This window comes from Neomonachus schauinslandi, chromosome 2 (assembly GCF_002201575.2).
Source record: "Neomonachus schauinslandi chromosome 2, ASM220157v2, whole genome shotgun sequence".
Classification (NCBI taxonomy): Eukaryota; Metazoa; Chordata; class Mammalia; order Carnivora; family Phocidae; genus Neomonachus; species Neomonachus schauinslandi.
Window position 1 is genome coordinate 6,868,622 of NC_058404.1, and position 20,166 is coordinate 6,888,787.

The 20,166-nt window shown below is 41.2% G+C and overlaps 1 protein-coding gene across 1 annotated transcript in view; it reads left to right on the plus strand.

The window, feature by feature from the left end:
• AGPAT5 (1-acylglycerol-3-phosphate O-acyltransferase 5) overlaps positions 1–17,966 on the plus strand; it is a 75,861-nt gene extending 57,895 nt beyond the window's left edge. The window contains exons 6-8 of the mRNA XM_021694135.2: positions 6,126–6,287; positions 13,155–13,278; positions 15,396–17,966. Of these exons, the coding sequence (XP_021549810.1) occupies positions 6,126–6,287; positions 13,155–13,278; positions 15,396–15,621 (512 nt within the window). The 3' untranslated portion in view covers positions 15,622–17,966. The remainder of the gene's footprint in view (positions 1–6,125; positions 6,288–13,154; positions 13,279–15,395) is intronic.
• The last annotated feature ends 2,200 nt before the right edge of the window (positions 17,967–20,166 follow it).

The window sequence follows — 20,166 nt, forward strand, 5'->3', positions numbered from 1 at the left end:
GAGAAAGATAAAAACTAGAAACATGGGAAAAGCACATGAATAGGAAATTTAAGAGATATGAATGACCCACACTTGAACAAATGTTCTTCCTCCCCGAAGGTCAACCTGGCAAACATTAAAAAAGAAAGTTACTGCCCAGTGCTGACCCAGATTTGGTGGAACAGACACACTTCTCCTTCAGCGAGGAGCTGAGGTGGCATGTTTGCTCCCCGTGGCTGCTGAAGCACATCCAGAGACTTGGTGTCTTACAACACTACACATGTGCTCTTTAACAGGTCAGGAGGCCAGAAGTCTGACATGGGTCTCACTGGGCTAGAGTCAAAGTGTGGGGAGGGCTGCGGTCCTTTTTGGAGGCTTATGGGAATATCCGTTTTCTTGCACCGAATCCCGTGCTTGGTTTGATGCGCTGCTTTCACAGTCTTGAAACTGTACTGGGTCTTGCAAATTATGTCCGTGGTTCTGCTTCTACCTTTTCCTTGCTCTTCCTTCCCCTGAGCCTTGTTTTCGGCTTGATTCTAACCTCTCTTTCCTTGGCCCTTCTTTGGCTCTAGGCCTTGAGTGGCCCTAGGCTGCCACTGCCCTGCGGTGCCCACTCCGTCCCACTCCTGTGTTTGTGATTGGACCCTGCCGCTTCTCAGCCCTGCCTAACCTGCTTTGCCTCCTCCCTTCTTACCAGTTGGGAACGTTGAGCAGCTCTGTTTTCCCTTTTGGACTATCTCTTCTTTTTTCCAGATTTTTTCTCCTCACCTCTCAGGGTGTCTTTGCCTTGAAGGAGTTTTGTTTCTCTGACAAGACTGCGTATTACACTCACGCATATCCTTTATTTCAAGATGGTACTGTTACTGCTCTAATAACTTCCTTTTGCATATGTCACCCCCACGCTCTTGTCTGCTCGGTTCCCCCAGTTTGCCAAACTCTTTGTGTCTGTGTGCTTGTCTGTATGTTTGCGTGTCTGTATGTGTGCGTGTGTCTGCGCGTGTGTGCGTGTCTTGTGTCTGTGTGCGTGTGTGCGCGTGTCTCGTGTGCGCGCGTGTGTATGTGTGCGTGTGTCTGTGTGTGTCTTGTGTCTGTGTGCGCGCCCGCGCGTCCACGCACAGCCCGCCTGTGGCGTTACTGTGCGCCTCCCTCTTTCGTTCGGAGGGAGAGGTTTAGGCCCCTGTCACTCTCCTGTTTGACTCCATCCACTCCCCAGAAGTCTATCCCCCTCCGGCTTCCCAGTGAGCTCTCGCTGACGTACCAGAGAATCAGCGTTTTGATGACTCCTCGTGTTTGTTCACGTACGTGCAGCGTCGACATTATTAATGGCGGCCTTTTTCCCTCCCGTCTTCCGGTCTCAGCACAGCCAGTACTTCCGCTGTCATGTCCATGCAGATGATTCTCAAATGTTGGTCTCTGGCTGGTTCTTGCCATTTTACAGACCATATTTCTCAGCACTTCCAGAGTGTTCCTTCCAGCATCAGTCTCAGAGTGCCCAACTTGAACTCCTGTTTTCTTCCTTAACTCGCCTCCGCTCGCGCTCTCCTACTCCGGGCCGGTGGGTGTCCGCACGCACTAGCGCGCACGCATGCACGCACGCACACACACGCGCATGCGCACGCACACATTCCCGCCGCTCTGCCCCCGGGCCTTCTCTGTGTCTCCCGCACCGCCCTGACCGTGTCTTCCAGGCCAGAAGCCCGCTTACGCTTACTCCTTCCTTACCACATTCAGTTCGTGGTTGAATCAATGTGTATTTGGCTTTCATAACATCCCTTTTTTTTTTTTTTAAAGATTTTATTTATTTATTTGAGAGAGAGAATGAGAGAGAGAGAGAGAGCATGAGAGGGGGGAGGGTCAGAGGGAGAAGCAGACTCCTCGTCGAGCAGGAAGCCCGATGCGGGACTCGATCCCGGGACTCCAGGATCATGACCTGAGCCGAAGGCAGTCGCTCAACCAGCTGAGCCACCCAGGCGCCCTTTCATAACGTCTCTTGTCTACATTTTCTCTTTTCAAGTTTACACTACTTCAGTCCTACTTCAGTAGCTCATTGCCTATGACTTACTGCCCTAAGGGGTTTCAGAAGCCTGTATGTTTTTCTCAGCACCTAGATTATGTCTCTCCTCTGGTCTGAAATCCGGGGAGTCCCCCAGGCCGGTAGAAGCACGTCAGCCTGTTGATGTGAAGCTTCTGTCACGTGACGCCAGTGTACTTTTCAGTCCTGTCCTCACGAGCTCTGACCTGTGCTCCACAGACCTTACGGCCCCTACTCTGACCTGGTTTCTCTGTCTTTGCCCCCTTGGTATGCTACCTCCCTCCCTCCTGGCCTCTCTCTAGGCTCCTCTTTATCCTGAAGCTTTCACCAATCAGGTATGAGTGATTGAAAAAAATCTTTAAGGGATGCCTGGGTGGCTCAGTCGGTTAAGCATCTGCCTTCTTTGGGCTCAGGTCATGGTCCCGAGGTGCTGGGATCGAGTCCCACATCGAGTCCCGCATCGGGCTCTCTGCTCAGCGGGAGCCTGCTTCTTCCTCTGCCTGCTCCCCCTGCTTATGTTCTCTCACTCTTTCTGATAAATAAATAAAATCTTAAAAAAAAAAAATCTTTAAGTATGAGTGATTCTTTTATATTTTGAGAATATTTTATATCTCTCCTAGAACATTTTACCATATACTGTGGCCATTTAAGTTTATTTTATTGCCTCATTAATCTCTAACCTACAGGCTTATAGTTTTAGATTATTAATATATATTAAATAGAAAAAGGACTGAACAAGACATTATAAGGTCTTGCTACCTAGCTATGTGATTTTTTTTTTTTAAGATTTTATTTATTTATTTGAGAGAGAGAGAATGAGAGAGAGAGAGCACATGAGAGGGGGGAGGGTCAGAGGGAGAAGCAGGCTCCCTGCGGAGCAGGGAGCCGGATGCGGGACTCGATCCAGGGACTCCAGGATCATGACCTGAGCCGAAAGCAGTCGCTTAACCAACTGAGCCACCCAGGCGCCCTAGCTATGTGATTTTGAGCAAGTCATGTTACCTCTTTGTGCCTTAGTTAAATTAATTCTTGGGAGTCAAGTGAGCCGACAATATATACATATAATGTAAAATTTCCTGTAGGGCTCAATAAAGGTTTTCTGTCCAGTAGGTTTATCATTTACTTATAATGTTTCCAAAATGTAATACAGCAAAATCTCCATTATTTCAGCCACCACCATAATGGCCCTCAAGGAGAAGCTGGTTCAGATGGCAAGGTAGATTATTAGTAGTACCAAGTAGAAGTTCAGGAGATCTGGAAATGGAAACAGGGCAAAGCAAAGACTAAAATAGAGACTAGATATTGACCAAGAAGAATTAACTTAATTAACTACCACTTTCCTCTGGGGCTCTGGGTTTTTCTATAGTTTCCTGGAGGCAGAGTTAGATCTCCATACAGTGGGCTCAAGCTCCAGCAGTTCATTATAAGTACCTGTTTTTTGGCACTCTCAGTTGAAATTGTAATTGGTCTCTATATTGTTATTACGAAATTGGTTTTATAATAATGACCCAGTGTTTGGGGATAGTGAGCGCCCTCCTCACTGTTTAGAGTTGAAGACCACTTGGTCAGAGATGGTAGATCATTCCCCACATGGATCAGAGGAGCTCATGGGCTCGGATTTAGGATCGTGAAGTGCCTTCCAATCATCCAAGAAGGGCTGGCTTCTATTTGTTGTGACAGTAAGGGTGGCCTATGTTATTCTAAGCCTTACAAAATCAATAGACTGTTAATAAACACATGCAGGAAAGAATGGGCTGTTGGTGTTTTCTCGCCTCACTTCACCCCTTCTCTAAGCTTCTGTTCCTACCACTCCATGGAAAATACTAGTCCAGGTAACACATGACCTTTGTTTGGCCAGGTGGTCACTTCTCAGTTCTGGATCTTTCTGTGTCTTCCATTGAGCATATCTGACCAGTTCCTTCTTGAGATGTTTTCTTCTCAGGGCCTCTGTGTCACCCCAGTCTCCTTGTTTTTCTGCTTCCTCCTTGGCTGTTCTCTTTCAAGAGCTGGAAGATAAAAGCTGGAAGATGCAGGATGTGGAATGGATCTAGAAAATGTGTTTAGGGTGGTTGAGCTGCTCCTGGTACATTCCTCAGTGAGAAGATCTTTTTCTTAACTTTTCTTACGTATTAGTGATGGGCATTTCTTATTCATCTGTCACAAAGCTGATTTTTTTAGACTTTCATTATAACTTTTTATTTTAATACTATTTTTTTGTCTTTCTATCTTCTTACTTACTTAATAGATTCTAGTAATTGTTCTCAGTGAATACCACAGGGTGATTCTGTGGAACTTTGTACTTAATAAAATTGGATGAGCTCCAATAGCAAAAAAGAAAGTATTAACTAATTTAATCAACAAATGAATGTTTCCCAGCCTGGTATACTATTCAGATTTGTGTTATAAGTTTGTGAATAAATTGAGCTGCTTCTCCCCTAGGGACTTCAGTCAGATATGTGGTTGTGGGAATCTTTTTCTTTCCCACACCGCTTCACATTTTAAAAATTCTTCTGCAGGAAGATCCCAACATACTATAGCTGTTCTTCCTTATGCAGCTAATTTTCCCTGGAGAGAGGCAGGAGAAGATCCAAATCAAGTTTTGTCTAGTCTATTTTCATGTCACTTCAAAAAGCTACTCTTTTCTGTTAAATTGTCAGTAAATATTCTAATCAAGCGAAAGGGAGGCAGTGGGAAATAGGAAGGGGGGAGAATAAATTCTAAACATTAGTGGAACACTCATGGATATGATTGATTATCCAATATAAAGTGCAGTGCTTTCTCAAGTACAGTGTATACAATATGTGTGTGTGTATTTCAAATATACCCAAGAGAATGGAAGTCCTGTGTTCATATAGCAACTTATTTAGCATTCACATACATTTTATATGAATGTTCATAGCAGCATTATTTATAGTAGCCAAAGGTTGAAAACAACTCACATGTTTATCATCTGATCAATAGATAAACCAAATGTGGTAGATCCATACAGTGGAGTATTACTCAGCCACCAAAAGTACTGAAGTTCTGATACCTGCCTCACCATGGATGAGCCTCAAAAACGCTATGCGGGCGCCTGGGTGGCTCAGTTGTTGAGCGTCTGCCTTCGGCTCAGGTCATGATCCCAGGGTCCTGGGATCGAGTCCCACATCGGGCTCCCTGCTCAGTGGGAAGCCTGCTTCTCCCTCTCCTACTTCCCCTGCTTGTGCTCCTGCTCTTGCTAGCTCTCTCTCAAATAAATAAAATCTTTAAAAAACAACAACAACAACAACAAAAAAAACGCTATGCTAAGTGAAAGAAGCCAGACACAAAAGTCCACAACACTGTGATTCCATTCATGTGAAATGTCTAGAACAGGCAGATCCAGGGAAGGAGAATGCTCAGTGTCTGCAGAAGGTCCAGGGTGTCTGTCTGGAGAGACGGAAATGGTCTGGAATTTGATAGTGGGGATGGTTGCACAGCTTTGTGAATCTACTAAAAACCACTGAGTTGCACAGTTTGAAATGATTAATTTTATGGTATGTAAATTGAATCTCGATTTAATTAAAAACAACAACAACAGTTTTCTAAGTATCAAGCCCAGTGTTCCACATGAGCTAGACCACAGCAGCTCTTCCTTCAGGCACTCGACACAGCAGGGGTCATTCAGGTGCTCCCTCACTCCCGCGTCCCTATTTGAATAGAAATAAAATTAAATCATGGACTAGGAGTCAGAATTATAAATCGTACTCCTAAATTGGAAGTGACCACGGGCAGGATGCTGCTACCCTTATTCTGTGGCCAGAGATAAGGATGGTAGTACCTGCCTGTGTCAGGGCTTACCAGATTGACAGGTTCCTGATAAGTCATAAGCTTCCTGAGGGCCAGTGTTCTGACAGTTTTCCCCAGCATCTTGTACCTGTAGAAGTTTAATAAATATGTATTAAATGAATGTTGATTTAAATACATCAACTCATAAGAGTGCTTTCTAAACCTCAAGCCCTGTCTGTATATATGAGATTATGGCTTTAATATATTCTGGTCTATTCCTGGAAATTTAAAGACAATTTGGATATTATATTGTGCTGAGGTGTTTTGTAATTAACTTATGGCCACACTGAATCAACTTCTCTTTTAGGCTTTGCAGTATTAAAACATGTGCTGACACCAAGAATAAAGGCAACTCATGTTGCTTTTGATTCTATGAAGAATTATTTAGATGCAATTTATGATGTGACAGTGGCTTTTGAAGGGACTATTGATGATAAAGGGCAGCGGAAAGAAGCACCGTCCATGGCTGGTGAGTTTATATTTTCAATTATGTCATATATTTGTGAGTGTGTAATTATTCTCTTTAATGGGTACGTGTACTTCATAACATTTACTTGATATATTTTCTAGGTAGACACTTTATCTATTTTCCAGGTATTTTTTTATTAATCAATAACAGTTTGAATTTCATGAGTCCTGCTAATTTTGGTACTTCCTCGTTGCCATATTAGTCCTTTGGACTTGCCCAATAATCATTAACTCAGCTTCTTTCTACCCAGACTTCACACATAAGAATGGAAGGCTACATAAATCAAAGGAAGGGAATGTGGAGGAGAGCGCTAACCTAGTGGTACTGAGGTATACTGATGGCCAGCATTCACCTTTATATGGACTTTTATATAATACTTGTGAAGTTTAGTATCTTTGGCAAGAAGAAACAGTTAAATACGACTCTTTGTTTTTTCAAACCTGTGCTGGGTTTTTGTTTTGTTTTGTTTTGTTCCATGCCCAGCGTGGAGCCCAACAAAGGGCCTGAACCCACGACCCTGAGATTGAGACCTGAGCTGAGATCAAGAGCCGGACGCTTAACTGACTGAGCCACCCAGGCGCCCCTATAAAGACTTTTTAGTTATTGCGTCTGCGTATGTCAGATATAACAAGAAAAAATAGAATTTTAAGTGAGCAGAATATTTTAGTTAAACATGACCAAAGACACTCTTGACGGATAGAGAAATTTAAATACGGGATTAGACCAACAAGGAAGTGCAGAGTGTTGCCATCACCTTTCTGAAATGTCCATTCGAGCTGTGATTGAGAGGTAGAACACGAGCTTTTTATGTCACATCGGTGGCTGTTGAAGGTCGAAATACCAGGCCTGTCAGAGTGTGTGTGTCAGTGGGACCTCTTGAATGCTGGTGTTCAGAATATTGTCCAGAAGACAGACAGAGTACCTCCCTGGAGCAGGAAGTTGGGAGAGAGAACCAAGGAATGAAGCACTAATGGGGGGGTGAATGGGGTGAAAATCGGTCATAGTGGCTGGAAATACAAATCTGAAGTAGTGGGGCACCTGGGTAGCTCAGTCGTTAAGCATCTGCCTTCTGCTCAGGTTATGATCCCAGGGTCCTGGGATCGAGCCCCGCGTCGGGCTCCCTGCCCTGCGGGAAGCCTGCTTCTCCCTCTCCCACTCCCCCTGCTTATGTTCCCTCTCTCGCTGTGTCTCTCTCTGTCAAATAAATAAAAATCTTTAAAAAGAAAAAACAAATCTGAAGTAGTAAGACTGATTACTCTCACAATTGCCTTTGACACAGAGCAGTTGTCACGTTGGAAGCTGAAGATTTTTTTCAGTTTAAATGGAATTTTTTGGAATATGTTATACATCAAACAGTTTAAAAACCACAACTCTATAAAGTGTACAGTGAAATGGCTTGTTTTCCACCACGTCCCCCTCCCCTCGGGGTCCAACTTTCCCTGCCCAGAGGTAACCACTTTTCTTAATTGTTTGTGTATCATGTGTGCAAAATTAAGTCTACATTCTTACTCTAGAAATCCTTCCCTTGTTATCAAAAAAGGCAATGTGTTAATATTTTTTCTTCCTTTTTTTTAACCACCAAAGAAGTCATTGACCTATTTTTACATTTGAAAACACATGCATTTGGTTGTTCAACAGTATTATCACTAGTTTATCGTTGTTTAAAAAATGAGAGTTATTGAACATGTTTTAATTGTTTATGAGAAACAGATATAATTCCCATAATTACCTTTGCAAACTGCTTTCATCATGCCACGTCCTGGTCATAAGAGGTCCTGGCTTCGGCAGTGCTCACAGGCCAAGTCCCACCCTCTTAAGCCGGCCCTCTGGGGACTCCGTATCCTAGCTGTCCCTCTTTCACTCCCTTCCCTTCTGGAATGGAAGGCTGTGTGTAGGCCAGGCCTCCTTTCCAAGTGAAACCCCTCCCCTCTGTTGCCCTCCCCCCGCTTTGCTGTTCCCATGACATGCCTCTTGCCTAGCTCATTTGCTTTCTCTTGCTTTGGCACTCCTGGTGGTACTAAGTGCTTATGCCACAAGGTTAGCGCTCGGCATATGGTAATTCTTTACCTTCCAGCAACAGGGTGAGAAGCCTTGAGGAAGAAAACCATTTTAGACTTGCATTGCCTAGAGTCCAACCCAGCCCCCCGCCTGCCCCACTGCTCTGCTTTCTCTACTGCATACACATTAGCTGACAGTGGCTTTGTGTTGTCCTTACAAACTGTCTCTCTTGGAGAAGGTTGGCTTTTCTAACTATCACACCCAGAAGCCATGTGGAAAATAAATCTGTCATTTCAATCAATTAAGGGTGAATGTTTCCACAAGGAAAAATACACCAGAGTAAAATCAAAAGACCGAAGACAAACTGGGAAGATATTTGCAACTTAGATCACAGAAAAAAAAGCCGGATTTCCTTGACATATAAAGTGCTTCTACAAATTGATGAGAAGATGATCAATAACTCAGTAGTAGCTCACAGAAAAAAATGCTCCATCTCACTCATAATAAGAAAAATGCAAATTAAAATTTTTAGCAAGATATCATGTTTTACTATCAGATTGGCAAAAATCCCAGTTTCGGGTTTGGTAACAGGCCCGTGGGTGAAATTCAAGTACAAAAGTCACGTCCGTACTTTGCTGTTAGGGGTGCAGTGCTGTACAGCCTCCGTGGAAGCCGCCCTGGCGGGGTCTGCCAGCTCCACAAATGCATGTACATCACCGCTGCTGAGAGATTTCCCCAGTATACTGTGCACATGAGAGGCAACAACTGGTTTTCGGTATTTACAAGTTGATTTTAATCGTGAGGCCAGGACCTGTAGCTTGAGAATCCCCACTCTCGTTATTATATAAATTGATTGCTATTCTGCTCTACTTTAATCTGGTGTAGATTAAGATGCACTTTAAATTTATGATGTAAGTTGAGTTAGGTATAAAATTCCATAACTTAGAATATCATAAGTACTTGGTGGTTGAGTGTGATTAGTATTAAATATTATCTCCATACATAGTGGACTATCATTCAATACTCATATTTGATAGCCCAATTAAAAAACATTTCCATAGTTGCTAGATTGTGCATTTATATGCCGCAGGCCTGTCTTCTCAAAGCATTGTAGGAGTATCACAGTTCCCTTGAGTCACCTGGGATGATTGTTGACCATGCAGGGCCTCAGCTCGCTCTAGGCTGCTAGCATGGATTGGCTGCAGGTGGGGGCAGAAGCTGCGGGGGGCGGGGGTGTGTGTGAATGAACTCTTGAACTCTTGTGATCACGAGTCTTACGTTTGGGCCTTAATGCGGCCTCATGTTAGAGAGCTCGGCAGCAGGTAGTGTCCCTTGTGCTTCCTATTTCGTGGTGTCTTTCGTTATAAGGTGAATAGTGATCAGAGCCCACCTGGGTGTGCACTTTGTGGTTCATCTGGTCTTGTCATCAGGGTCTTTGTCTTCTCTGGACGATGTCCATTGGGCAGAGGAGAGACAGGACAGCCTGATTATAGACTTATTTAAATTCCGTTTCTACAGTGGGTGGTATACCGTAATAAATTGTGAAGTTAAGGATAACATTTGATGTTCTGTTTAACCATTTAATATGGTGCTAGGTTACTTTTTCCTGTTTAATATTTTCTTGTATGAAAAGAAAACTTATTTGGAGGGGAAAATTACAGGTAACCCAAAAGAAGGAAGAAAACTCCATAGGCTCACCTGTCCAGATGCATTTAACAATTTGGATATTTTCCTCAAAATCTTCCTTTTTATAATGTCATTGTGTTGGAGTATGTTTGTGCCTTTGGATATTTTTAGGTGAGGTCATTTGTATATATTGTTTTCTTTTATATCTTGCTTTTAATCATAAACATCTTTATACGTCAGTATATACACTTCTGTAATGTTTTAAAAATGCTACATAACATCCATTGCTGTGACTGTACAATGGTTTATCTACCCAGTTTTCTACTCCTGGATTTATTTCATCTTTTTCCTCCCAGAGGGAAAGGGGGCAGGTTATAAGGCAGCATGTGGGAGCCGGGTGAGGTACCAGGGTGGAGGTTGTCCCAGTTCAGCACATGCACGTTCTCTGCTCTTCTCTCCTGTCTCCATCTCGCCTGCTCCCCAGGCACAGAGCAAATGGAACTTAGTTTCTCCAGAGACTAGTCCTGTGACAAGTATGAATACTTGAAAGACTCCTATTACCCTGGCATATATACACTCTAGGGCTCTACTGGGGAAGTTCTAATTAGAAAAAAATTATACCTCGGGGCACCTGGGTGGCGGGTCCTGGAATCGAGCCCCACATGGGGCTCCCTGCTGAGCCCCCGCTCATGCTCTCCCTCCCTCCCTCCCTCTCTCTCTCAAATAAATAGATATTTTTAAAAATATTATACCTTAATTAGAATACTTTTTCTGTATATTTCTAAATATTATGGGAAAATTTTTGTTCATGCAATAGGAAATAAGCTCCAATGAACATAGTTTTTACAAGTATAGATACATGAAGCTTTATTAAGTATTGAGGAAAACCTTTATGTCACTTCTTTTTTTTTTTAATTTTATTTATTTATTTGAGAAAGAGAGAGAGCATGAGCAGGGGGAGGGGCAAAGGGAGAAGCAGGCTCCCCGCTGAGCAGGGAACCCGATGCGGGACTTGATCCCAGGACCCCGGGACCATGACCCAAGCCGAAGGCAGACGCCTAACCGACTGAGCCACCCAGGCATCCCCCTTTATGTCATTTCTTTCTTGTCTCCTGAAAGTCATTTAGTGTTTATGTGATGATTCTCTCATGGTTTTCATTTGGGTCCTCACCCTAGAGACTGGGCTGATGGGGCTCAACTGCCATCCACGCTGGCTCTTGGTCCTCTCCAAGCCCTACAAGGGTAGTAGCACTTGTCTACAGGGACTCCTGGAGGTTGGATGAAATAATGTACACAAAACTATGTTGTAAACACCAGGGTACCATGTAAATTTTACTCCCATATGAATTTGGGAGTCCTTCTCAGTGTCCGTGCCTCTTCCCTCCTCAGCTGATGTCTCGTGAAACACACTGCTGTCACTTCCCAGGCACCACGGTTACAAGTTCAAGTCTGCTCACTTTTACCTCCTCACAGCCTGTGTCTGTGCGTGTCCCTGCAGCATCAGCTGGCTTACTGTTTAATTACAGCGATGTTGAGCAGGGGATGTAGATAATTAGATGAAAGTAGGAGAACTGGTGTTGGGATCTGCATTTTTATGGATCAGAAATACAAATGAGAGGGTGAGATGAGAAGTTACATGAGGCCAAAGAGTTGGAATCGCCGACCTGTAGGGCATACGGTGTGCTGTTGCTGCTCTCGGAGCTCGAAGTCCAGACCCCTCGCTGCGCCCCTGTCAGGCCGGCGCTGCCCCCCTATCTCTGCCTTGCAGACTGGGGGGCAGGCACCGAGAGCGAGTCCGTCTGCCCGGGGCTGATCAGGGATCGAGACCCAGGCTGCCTGACTCACTGTCCGTGCTCTCTGAACCTCTGCATGGTTCTGCCGCTAAAATCCTTCTTCTGCAGTTCCTCGGTTCCGTATCCGACAACAGAACTTGAGAAAACTAAGACAAAAATTCTGAAGAGTCCAGTCTTCTCCCTGTGCTTTTTGTGCCTTTATCATCAAAGCCAGTTCCCTCCTGAAAGTATATAACGGCAAGATAATTTTGATGACGGAAATGCCGCGTGTTATTAAGGCTTGACACCAGTGGTAAAGAAGAATAATTGTAGAGAATACCTAACAAAAAACAAACATGTGCAGAGTCCAAAGACTAGAGATTTCTTGAAGCTGAAACTCTTCCTTCAACCGCCAGAGCATGTTCTTGGAACGCTGTCTTTGAACACATTTCAACTTGAGATGACAGGTCTCAGCCTCCTCCTTGCATCCACCTAGGGAACATAGTGTCCTCTTAAATCTCTTAGGAACATCTTGTTCTCCAGGGAATTTAAATCTGTTCATAATCTCACCTTTTCACCAAAAGCCATCCACAAGAAGGGGAATTTCCCAGCTCAGAGTTCTTTCTTGTCTTGGAATAAATCCTGGCCTCATTGCTTGTGTAACCCAGGCTGAAAGAGGACTGCCTGCTTTGTTCCAATTAGCCTGTCTTAGGAACTGTAGTCACTTACAAGCTCATAGCTATTCCACAGAAAGAATTTTGGTTCCTAAACCAAATATGATATGTGAAAATACGGTGAAGGCCAGGAGAGCTGGGAGTACCAGTGAGTAGAAACCAATAGCAAGTCCTAGAGGAGTGGAGCTCTCTTTCCCACGTCTGTGCTGGGTGTGTGACACTCCGTGACAGGCTGATGTGCCCAGCCAAGGCACTAGGGATTCAGGGGTTTAAGTGCTTCATGCTCCCAGGGCTCTGGCAGAGTGAACCAGACAGACTTCATCTGCGTCCTTCGGGGACTCATGGCCTCGTGGGAACAGAAGTGACAGTGTGTGATGAGCGATATGCTTGGAAACAGCGGACTGGTCTCCTGCAGGTAATTCGTGAGCCTGAGGGTGGCTGGCATTTGGGCACCCTTCAGAGGGTGGGTGTGGACTTGCAGTGGAGTCCAGCTTCTACTCCTGGGTCGCCTGTGGAATTGTAGGTTATTTTATGAAAAGTAACATTTGGTACTATCCATTTAGCTTAGTGACTTCAGGTAATTGTGGTAGACTGGGATGTTATACCACACTCTTTTACTCCAGCTTGAAACCTAAAACCATCAGTGTAGAATTCTTATTTTCTTTTAACTTTTTTCTTTTTTGCTGAAGAATCTGCTTTTTCATCATTTAAAAATATTTTTTACCTCGTTTTCAGTTGTTTTATATAACCGTGAGTTGTAAAATAACAAAAAATGAAATTTTTTTGTTTCTTGTTAGAATTCCTGTGCAAAGAATGTCCAAAAATTCATATTCACATTGATCGTATAGACAAAAAAGATGTCCCAGAAGAACAAGCCTTTATGAGAAGATGGCTTCATGAGCGTTTTGAAATTAAAGATAAGTGAGTAACAGCAGTTCTCCTACTTCAAAAACTTGGGTTCAGCTACATTTCACTGTAGTAAATAAACAATTTGAAACTAATGTAATGCTTTTTTGTAAACTCCGGTCCAGTCTGTTCATGTTTTAAACCTTACTGTTACATTGTCTGTGAAAGAACTTGTTATAGGAGGCCTCCCTGTTTTCATTCACAATATTTCCTAGACGGCACTCTGTGGTGGGATGTAAAATTAGAAAACACCTCCCCGCCACCAGCTTTCCACTGTGAGATGCCCCAGGTGTGCATTCCCGGGTCAGACAAAGAGGTGGTGTGTTTGAGAACTAGCTGGTATGCCCACGATGCCCAGAAAGCGAAGCTATGGGATAGAGCATTGTGTCTGATGTACGTGTGGAAAGGACATGGGTATGTTTGTTGGAAGAAGAAGGGGCAGGTGACGTTCTGACCAAAATGTCTTTTGCTGTTAGTATTTTGGGGCCTAAACAGTTTCTGGGATTGAACTTGTGCTCATCCGTGCTAATCACATCACTTCAGAGCAAACAACAGTGTTGACCCTTGCTGAGCGTTGCCTGTCCGTAAGTTACAGGTGTATTTAGATACCTCCCGGGGGAGGCACAGCTTAGTGAGGTCAAACTGAGGGAGGGAATGTGAAGTGCCACTTACTGACGGGTGAACCCGGGGGAGCAAGTGCCCTCCATAGCGGGTAACAGGACCCCTTGGATTTCATACAGTTTTCTAGAGGAAAAAAATTTAGAATTTTCTTCTCTTTTTAGGAAGATAAAAAGTGGATGTCAGGTTTTGATATGATACTTAGAAACTGAATTCTCTTGGATGAAAACTTCAGGGTATATTATTTACTGTTTGTTTGCTGTCAATGAGAGTTTTATCCTTTCTGATGCATGTCCTGTTTCTTGAAAGATATGTTTTAAACATCTCTACTTTTTATCTTCTTTTTGAAAAAAAATAGATCTATTAATTATAGGATGCATTGTTTACTAAAACCACATTGTTTACTAAAACCAGTGGCGTTTTTACAGACTCAAAAGTAAGACTTCCAAAATTAGGTTTGTGTTCAGAAATTTTACCTGTGTTTTATTCTCCTGATACGCTTCTCAGCAGACTGCTCTGTTCCTTTCTTTGTTGTATTACAATAAAATTATTTCCTCATTAACTCTTTTGAGTTAACTTTAAAAAGTGAAAATTATTAGAAGTGTGCTGCAATGAAAATGAGACTCTGAAATTTATAGACAGGTAGTTACATTTCCGTATTTCATTGACCATCAGTTGTACATGACATAATTTATTTCACCAACCATTCACTGCCACACACTTGGGCTATGGAAGAAATTTCAAAAGTAAAATACATGAATCAGTTCTCAGAAAAGAAAAAAATGCCTGAACAATATGCTTAACATCCAATGTATTTCGTGTTATAGGGTGCTAATACATACTTAGAACGAGTCTGGACCTTTTAAAACAGTGCTTATCGCTAGGGAATGTGTTAAGGTAATGGAAGGATTTTCTGCTTTGTACTTGTGTTTGAGAGTTTTATGCTCAGTCTGTCCTGCTGTTAGAACTTTACATTTTTTAAATAAGATGGGAAAATGAATTAACTATGCTATTTTTTCATTTTTGTACCTATTTTTATAATCCCATGTGAATGAGGGCTTTTGGGGGGAAACTCCGTATATGTTATGAGAACTGCTGATCTTCTCTTTGACTTCCGATGGGATGGGAGCTGTAGGAAGAAGGAGTAAAGATGGGGAAGATGGAGACGAAGTGAGATGGGTCATTACCCATGTGTGAGCGAGTCTGGTTGTTGCAGAATTATTAAAAATCTGAAGCTTAAAAAAAATCTTCCCACGAAACTACTTAAAACCATCTTTTTAAAAAATTACATATAATACAATTCATCTACACTAATTATGAGCATATGAAGATATTTTTAAAGTCTAGAAACTCCAATTAAATCAAGTCTCTAGGTATTTCCTCATTCATCTTTTTTTCCCAAGGACCTTATAGCTTTTCCAGCATGTAATAGGCATCCAGAGCTATTTATTAAATTAGACTATTAAATGACTAAACCTGAAACTTTAATTTTTTTTTTTCCATTCTGGTCATAGGTTGCTTATAGAGTTTTATGATTCACTGGATCCAGAAAGAAGAAACAAATTTCCTGGGGAAAGTGTTAATTCTAAATTAAGTCTCAAGAAGACTTTACCATCATTATTGATCTTAAGTGGTTTGACTGCTGGTATGCTTATGACCGAGGCTGGAAGGAAACTCTATGTAAGAACGTGGATTTATGGAACCTTAATTGGCTGCTTGTGGGTTAGTATAAAAGCTTGAGCAGGTGGCTGTCTGCAGGCAGTGGGACGTGCTCCGTGGTTCAGTGTTGGCAGCCACACCTTACGTCAAATTGTCTCCTGATTTTAGTAAGAAGTGTAAATAAAGCCTTGTTGATTGAACATTGGATAAAATAGAATTTCTGATTAAAGCCGATATGCAGTTGGTCTTGGGCAAACATACATGGTTTTACAACTTTAGAACAGAAGCTGCTGGAAAGGGAAAAACTAAACAGTTTATGCTATACTTGGCATTTCCTATGAACTAATGTCATCTTCAGAAGACTCTTAGGATTGTATAATTTGTTATTGTTTTGTAATTCAGATGGCTGCGTTCATGAACATTAACTTGCAGTATATTTCACTGTATTTGTTATTTTTAATTTTTTACAACTTGACTAGTCCAACCTTTATCACTAAAGTATTTAGTATCTTGGAGCTATGTAATATTTTGCTTTTTGCTTAATGTCTCCAAGGGAGTGAAAGAAATTGTATTTAAGTGTCAAGAGGCATACCAAGGAAAAGGGCAAGAAATTGTCCCTGGGGAGGAAGCTCTGGTTAGCGCATGCTTTTATTGTATTGCATTATTAGCCGATTTTACTTTATATTTGCAAAGTAATTAACATTTCTAATATTTATTGAAACAGCTTAATTTGCACACCCTGTATTGTATACAAAAGAATAATGTATAAAGTATGAGAATTAAGTTTAAGTTAGAATTGTGACCCTGATTCATTATAGCAGAACTTTACATTGCCCGGCTTTTTGAAGAGTTATGCTAAGCTCTTAGTACTTCCCAGCACCTGTGCCATAATTACTTGAAAACCTTCAGGTTTGCTATTATTTTTTATATCAAAATAATCAGTGTGAACCTTTATTGGACCTGAGTCCACAGATAATTTGAGGTGATGGGAGCCTTCAAACGTCTGACTAGATTTACTAGCATGTGCCTTTGCCTGTTACTATTGAGTTTAGCACAACATTTAATTCAGAAGTCTTTTTTTTTTTTTTTATGTCATCACGGTCGATTTCCACTGGGTTTGGATTCTTTTCCTTTGGCTTACTGGCAGTGTGCTGCTTGGTGCCTGGTACCGTACGTGCACAGGGAAGAACTGTAGCCGGCCAGGGTTTGTCCTGCTGCAAAGTTGTTCGTTTAAGCTCTTGTGAGCCAGCCTCGCTAGCTGCGGCAAAGGCGTTTTGCGTTTATCTCATGTCAAGTTCACCTTCCACAAGCCAGGGAGATTTAATCCATCAGGACTGAATGAATTTGTTTAGTTCTCATTGGTTTTAATGGGGCTACACAATTAATCCATATCACCTCAAAACAAGAGCTGTGTTTCTGGAACCAAATCACACAATTCAGTTTGCAGTCATGAAATAATAAATTTATCCTGTGCAAGAGGATGACCTTTTTGGATCTGCTCTATTTTTATGTTACAACTTCAACTTGATTGCCTACCAGCCCTTTAAGATAACATTTCTGCCTAATGGATTTTGGTTGTAAAATTGTACCCATGCCCCCGATGAAACACACCAGCTGAATCATGATGAACAAAATGAAAATAATAAAGAAGGGAAATTTTGTCTAACCGGTTCTCCAGACCCAGAGAGCAGGCCATGTCAGACAGCACGTTTGCACAGCTGGCTAGTGTGAGTTGTCCATGTACGTTAGCGTATGTGTGCGCACATCCCCACAGGACACGGCCTAACTGTGCACGGCGGTGTAGGTCACACTTCTGAAAAGTGTTCTCATGCCAAATTGTTGTTTTCTCTTTCTTGTAAAGTGAAGGTTAAATCAGTCCCATGTCTTTGTTAATACTTTTTTTAACAACCCTAAAGTTAGAACCTTTTTCTAATTAGATCAAAGTAAATGTAAGTTGTGCAACTTACCTTGAATATCATGGATATGCTCTAAATTTAAACTTTAAGAAGTAGTACCATTGGAATTATGTTGATTATAACTGATTTTAAGAAGTCACAGTGAACGGCATAAGATCACTTTGAACATCATGTTTCTTATGAACATACTTATATTCTCACAGAAGTTCTATAAGATATATTTGTTAGTTTAAAAATTTTGTATCAAAATATTTGGAAAATTAGAAGCTTCTTTTTAACATGCGTTGATATGATTTGAATTATTATTTTCTAAAATTAAGAGCCCTGTATCTACCTGTAAATCTTTTCACATATCATTTAAGCCTTTGTGTTATTCTTATTATTGATTTGCAGCTTAGTTATTACTTAGTTTTTCTTTATAAGAATGCCATCAAAGTGCATGCTTTTATGTTTTCCAGAAAAGGGTGTGTTTGGATGAAAGTAAAAGAAAAAATAAAATCTTTCACTGTCTCTAATGTCTGTGCTATTTAACATTTTGCGACCCAGAAATTCCCCGACGGTCTTCAGTTACATTGAATAGGCTTTATGGCTGGTCCTACATTCTGAACTTATAAAATTATAATATTTTTTTCTCAAATATTGAGCAAGTTTTTAAAAATACATTGCAATACTCAAAATTGTGAAGCAATATATTAGTTTTATTATATAAACTCATCTATGTATCTTATACAATGTATATAGCAAGTATTAGTTGCTTGACAGTTCTGTGATCATTAGGGTACCTCACTGAGCCTTGTCCAGTGCCTAAGATTAGCCAGGTCGGTAAGTAAAGTACCAATCTGACTCATCCCTGCATCGTACATACTAATGATTTCTTTCATGTCTTCCATTTATTTCCATGTGATTTTGTTTCCTGTACAGTGATAATCAATTTTCCTTTATATCCAGATGATGTAAGTTTTATTTTTCCTTTGTAATGTTACGTAGTTTATTATTACATTCACTGATTAGATCTGTGTCAATAAAGTGATCTTTTAAATAGATGGACCATTATGAAAATACAGTATATACAAAATTTGCCCATCAGGTAGAGACACGAAGTAACTGCCAGATACCTATCAGACTCACATTTAAGAAGACAGAAATGTCTATCATAGTGATATTTCATGTGTACAATTTCAAGTGCATAGTACATTTTAACCACAATAGTATTTGTTCTTAATGTATTAAATTGAAGAAAAGATTGTCTTGGCAGATATTCCAGATACCACCTTGTAGTAAGTTACATATCTTTGTAAGTAGGATTTTTTGGGGGGAGAGGGAGGAGTTAGACTAGTTTTTTTGTTTTGTTTTGTTTTTGTTTTAAGATTTTATTTATTTATTTGACAGAGAGAGACACAGCGAGAGAGGGAACACAAGCAGGGGGAGTGGGAGAGGGAGATGCAGGCTTCCTGCGGAGCAGGGAGCCCGATGGGCTCAATCCCATGACCCGAGCTGAAGGCAGATGCTTAACGACTGAGCCACCTAGGCGCCCCTAGACTTGTTTTTTATTATGAGTTACACATACTTTTAAAGATTGGCTAACTTGGAATGTTATGTTACCATTTAGTATTTTGGCATTATACACAAACTAATTTAACCTAACAGTCAAACATTAGAATGAAAATTAGTACTTAGTCAAACTGGTAATTTGGAAACATTCAGGTATTTGATATTATATGGGTAAAATATCCATGTAATTGAATTTAAAAGTTCACTCAGATATTTTGAAGAACTAGATATACAATTACTGACTTATTTCAGTTTAGTTATGACTCAACATTATCCCCAAGATTTCATTTGACACCTTCTCCAATTTGTGGACAAGAAAGTAAATCCGTTACTTTTACCAACTGGGGAGTTATTCTCAGTGTAGTCATGCATGAGATCAGATAAATACCTTACCCCGAGCAGGGGGGGGGAAAAGTTATTTTTCAGAAAGCGTCTCCAAATAGAAAGCTCAGTTATTTCTGTATTTAAAAAAATATGATCTGTTGAACAAACTCTCAGTAAATATTTATTGATGGTCAGTTATTCCATCCAAATTATTAGTGGTTCATGATTTTATATGTGAATATGTAAGAAAGGCCTATTCTGCTAATTTTATCTTCATTTTTATAAATCGTTGCACCTTAAAAAAAAAAAAAAAGATGCCACTGATGTTCTTTGTTCAGGAGGAAAGAATATTTGACTGTCTTGTCTCCTTATGGTATGTTCAGAATAAATTCTGATTTATTTTGAGTTTATTGGTGCTTCATTAATCCAGCAAAAAAGGAAAATATAAATCTCAAAATTTACTTGGTGATACATGGTGATAAAATATCTACTGGGTGATGGTTATTTCACATATTTGTGATAATGGGTATGTATGTTTTATATATGTCTATGTTTTATTGCCAAATAATAGCTACAGAATACATTATTTTATGATTATGTTTTTTTCTGATACTTGCTAAGGTTGGTTGGGTGCTTACTGTGTGCCAGGCAGTGTGCTAATCTCCTCAGCGTGGTGTCCCATCTCCTCACACGTGGACCCCGGGCCGCAGTGTCGCTCAGCCTGGAGACTTAACAGCTGTGGGCCGACCGCCAGGTAGTGAGTCCTGGTGCTACCACTTGGTATTCCACCTTGGACAAGTTCTTTAATGTTTCTGTTTAAGTGTTCTCACCTGTA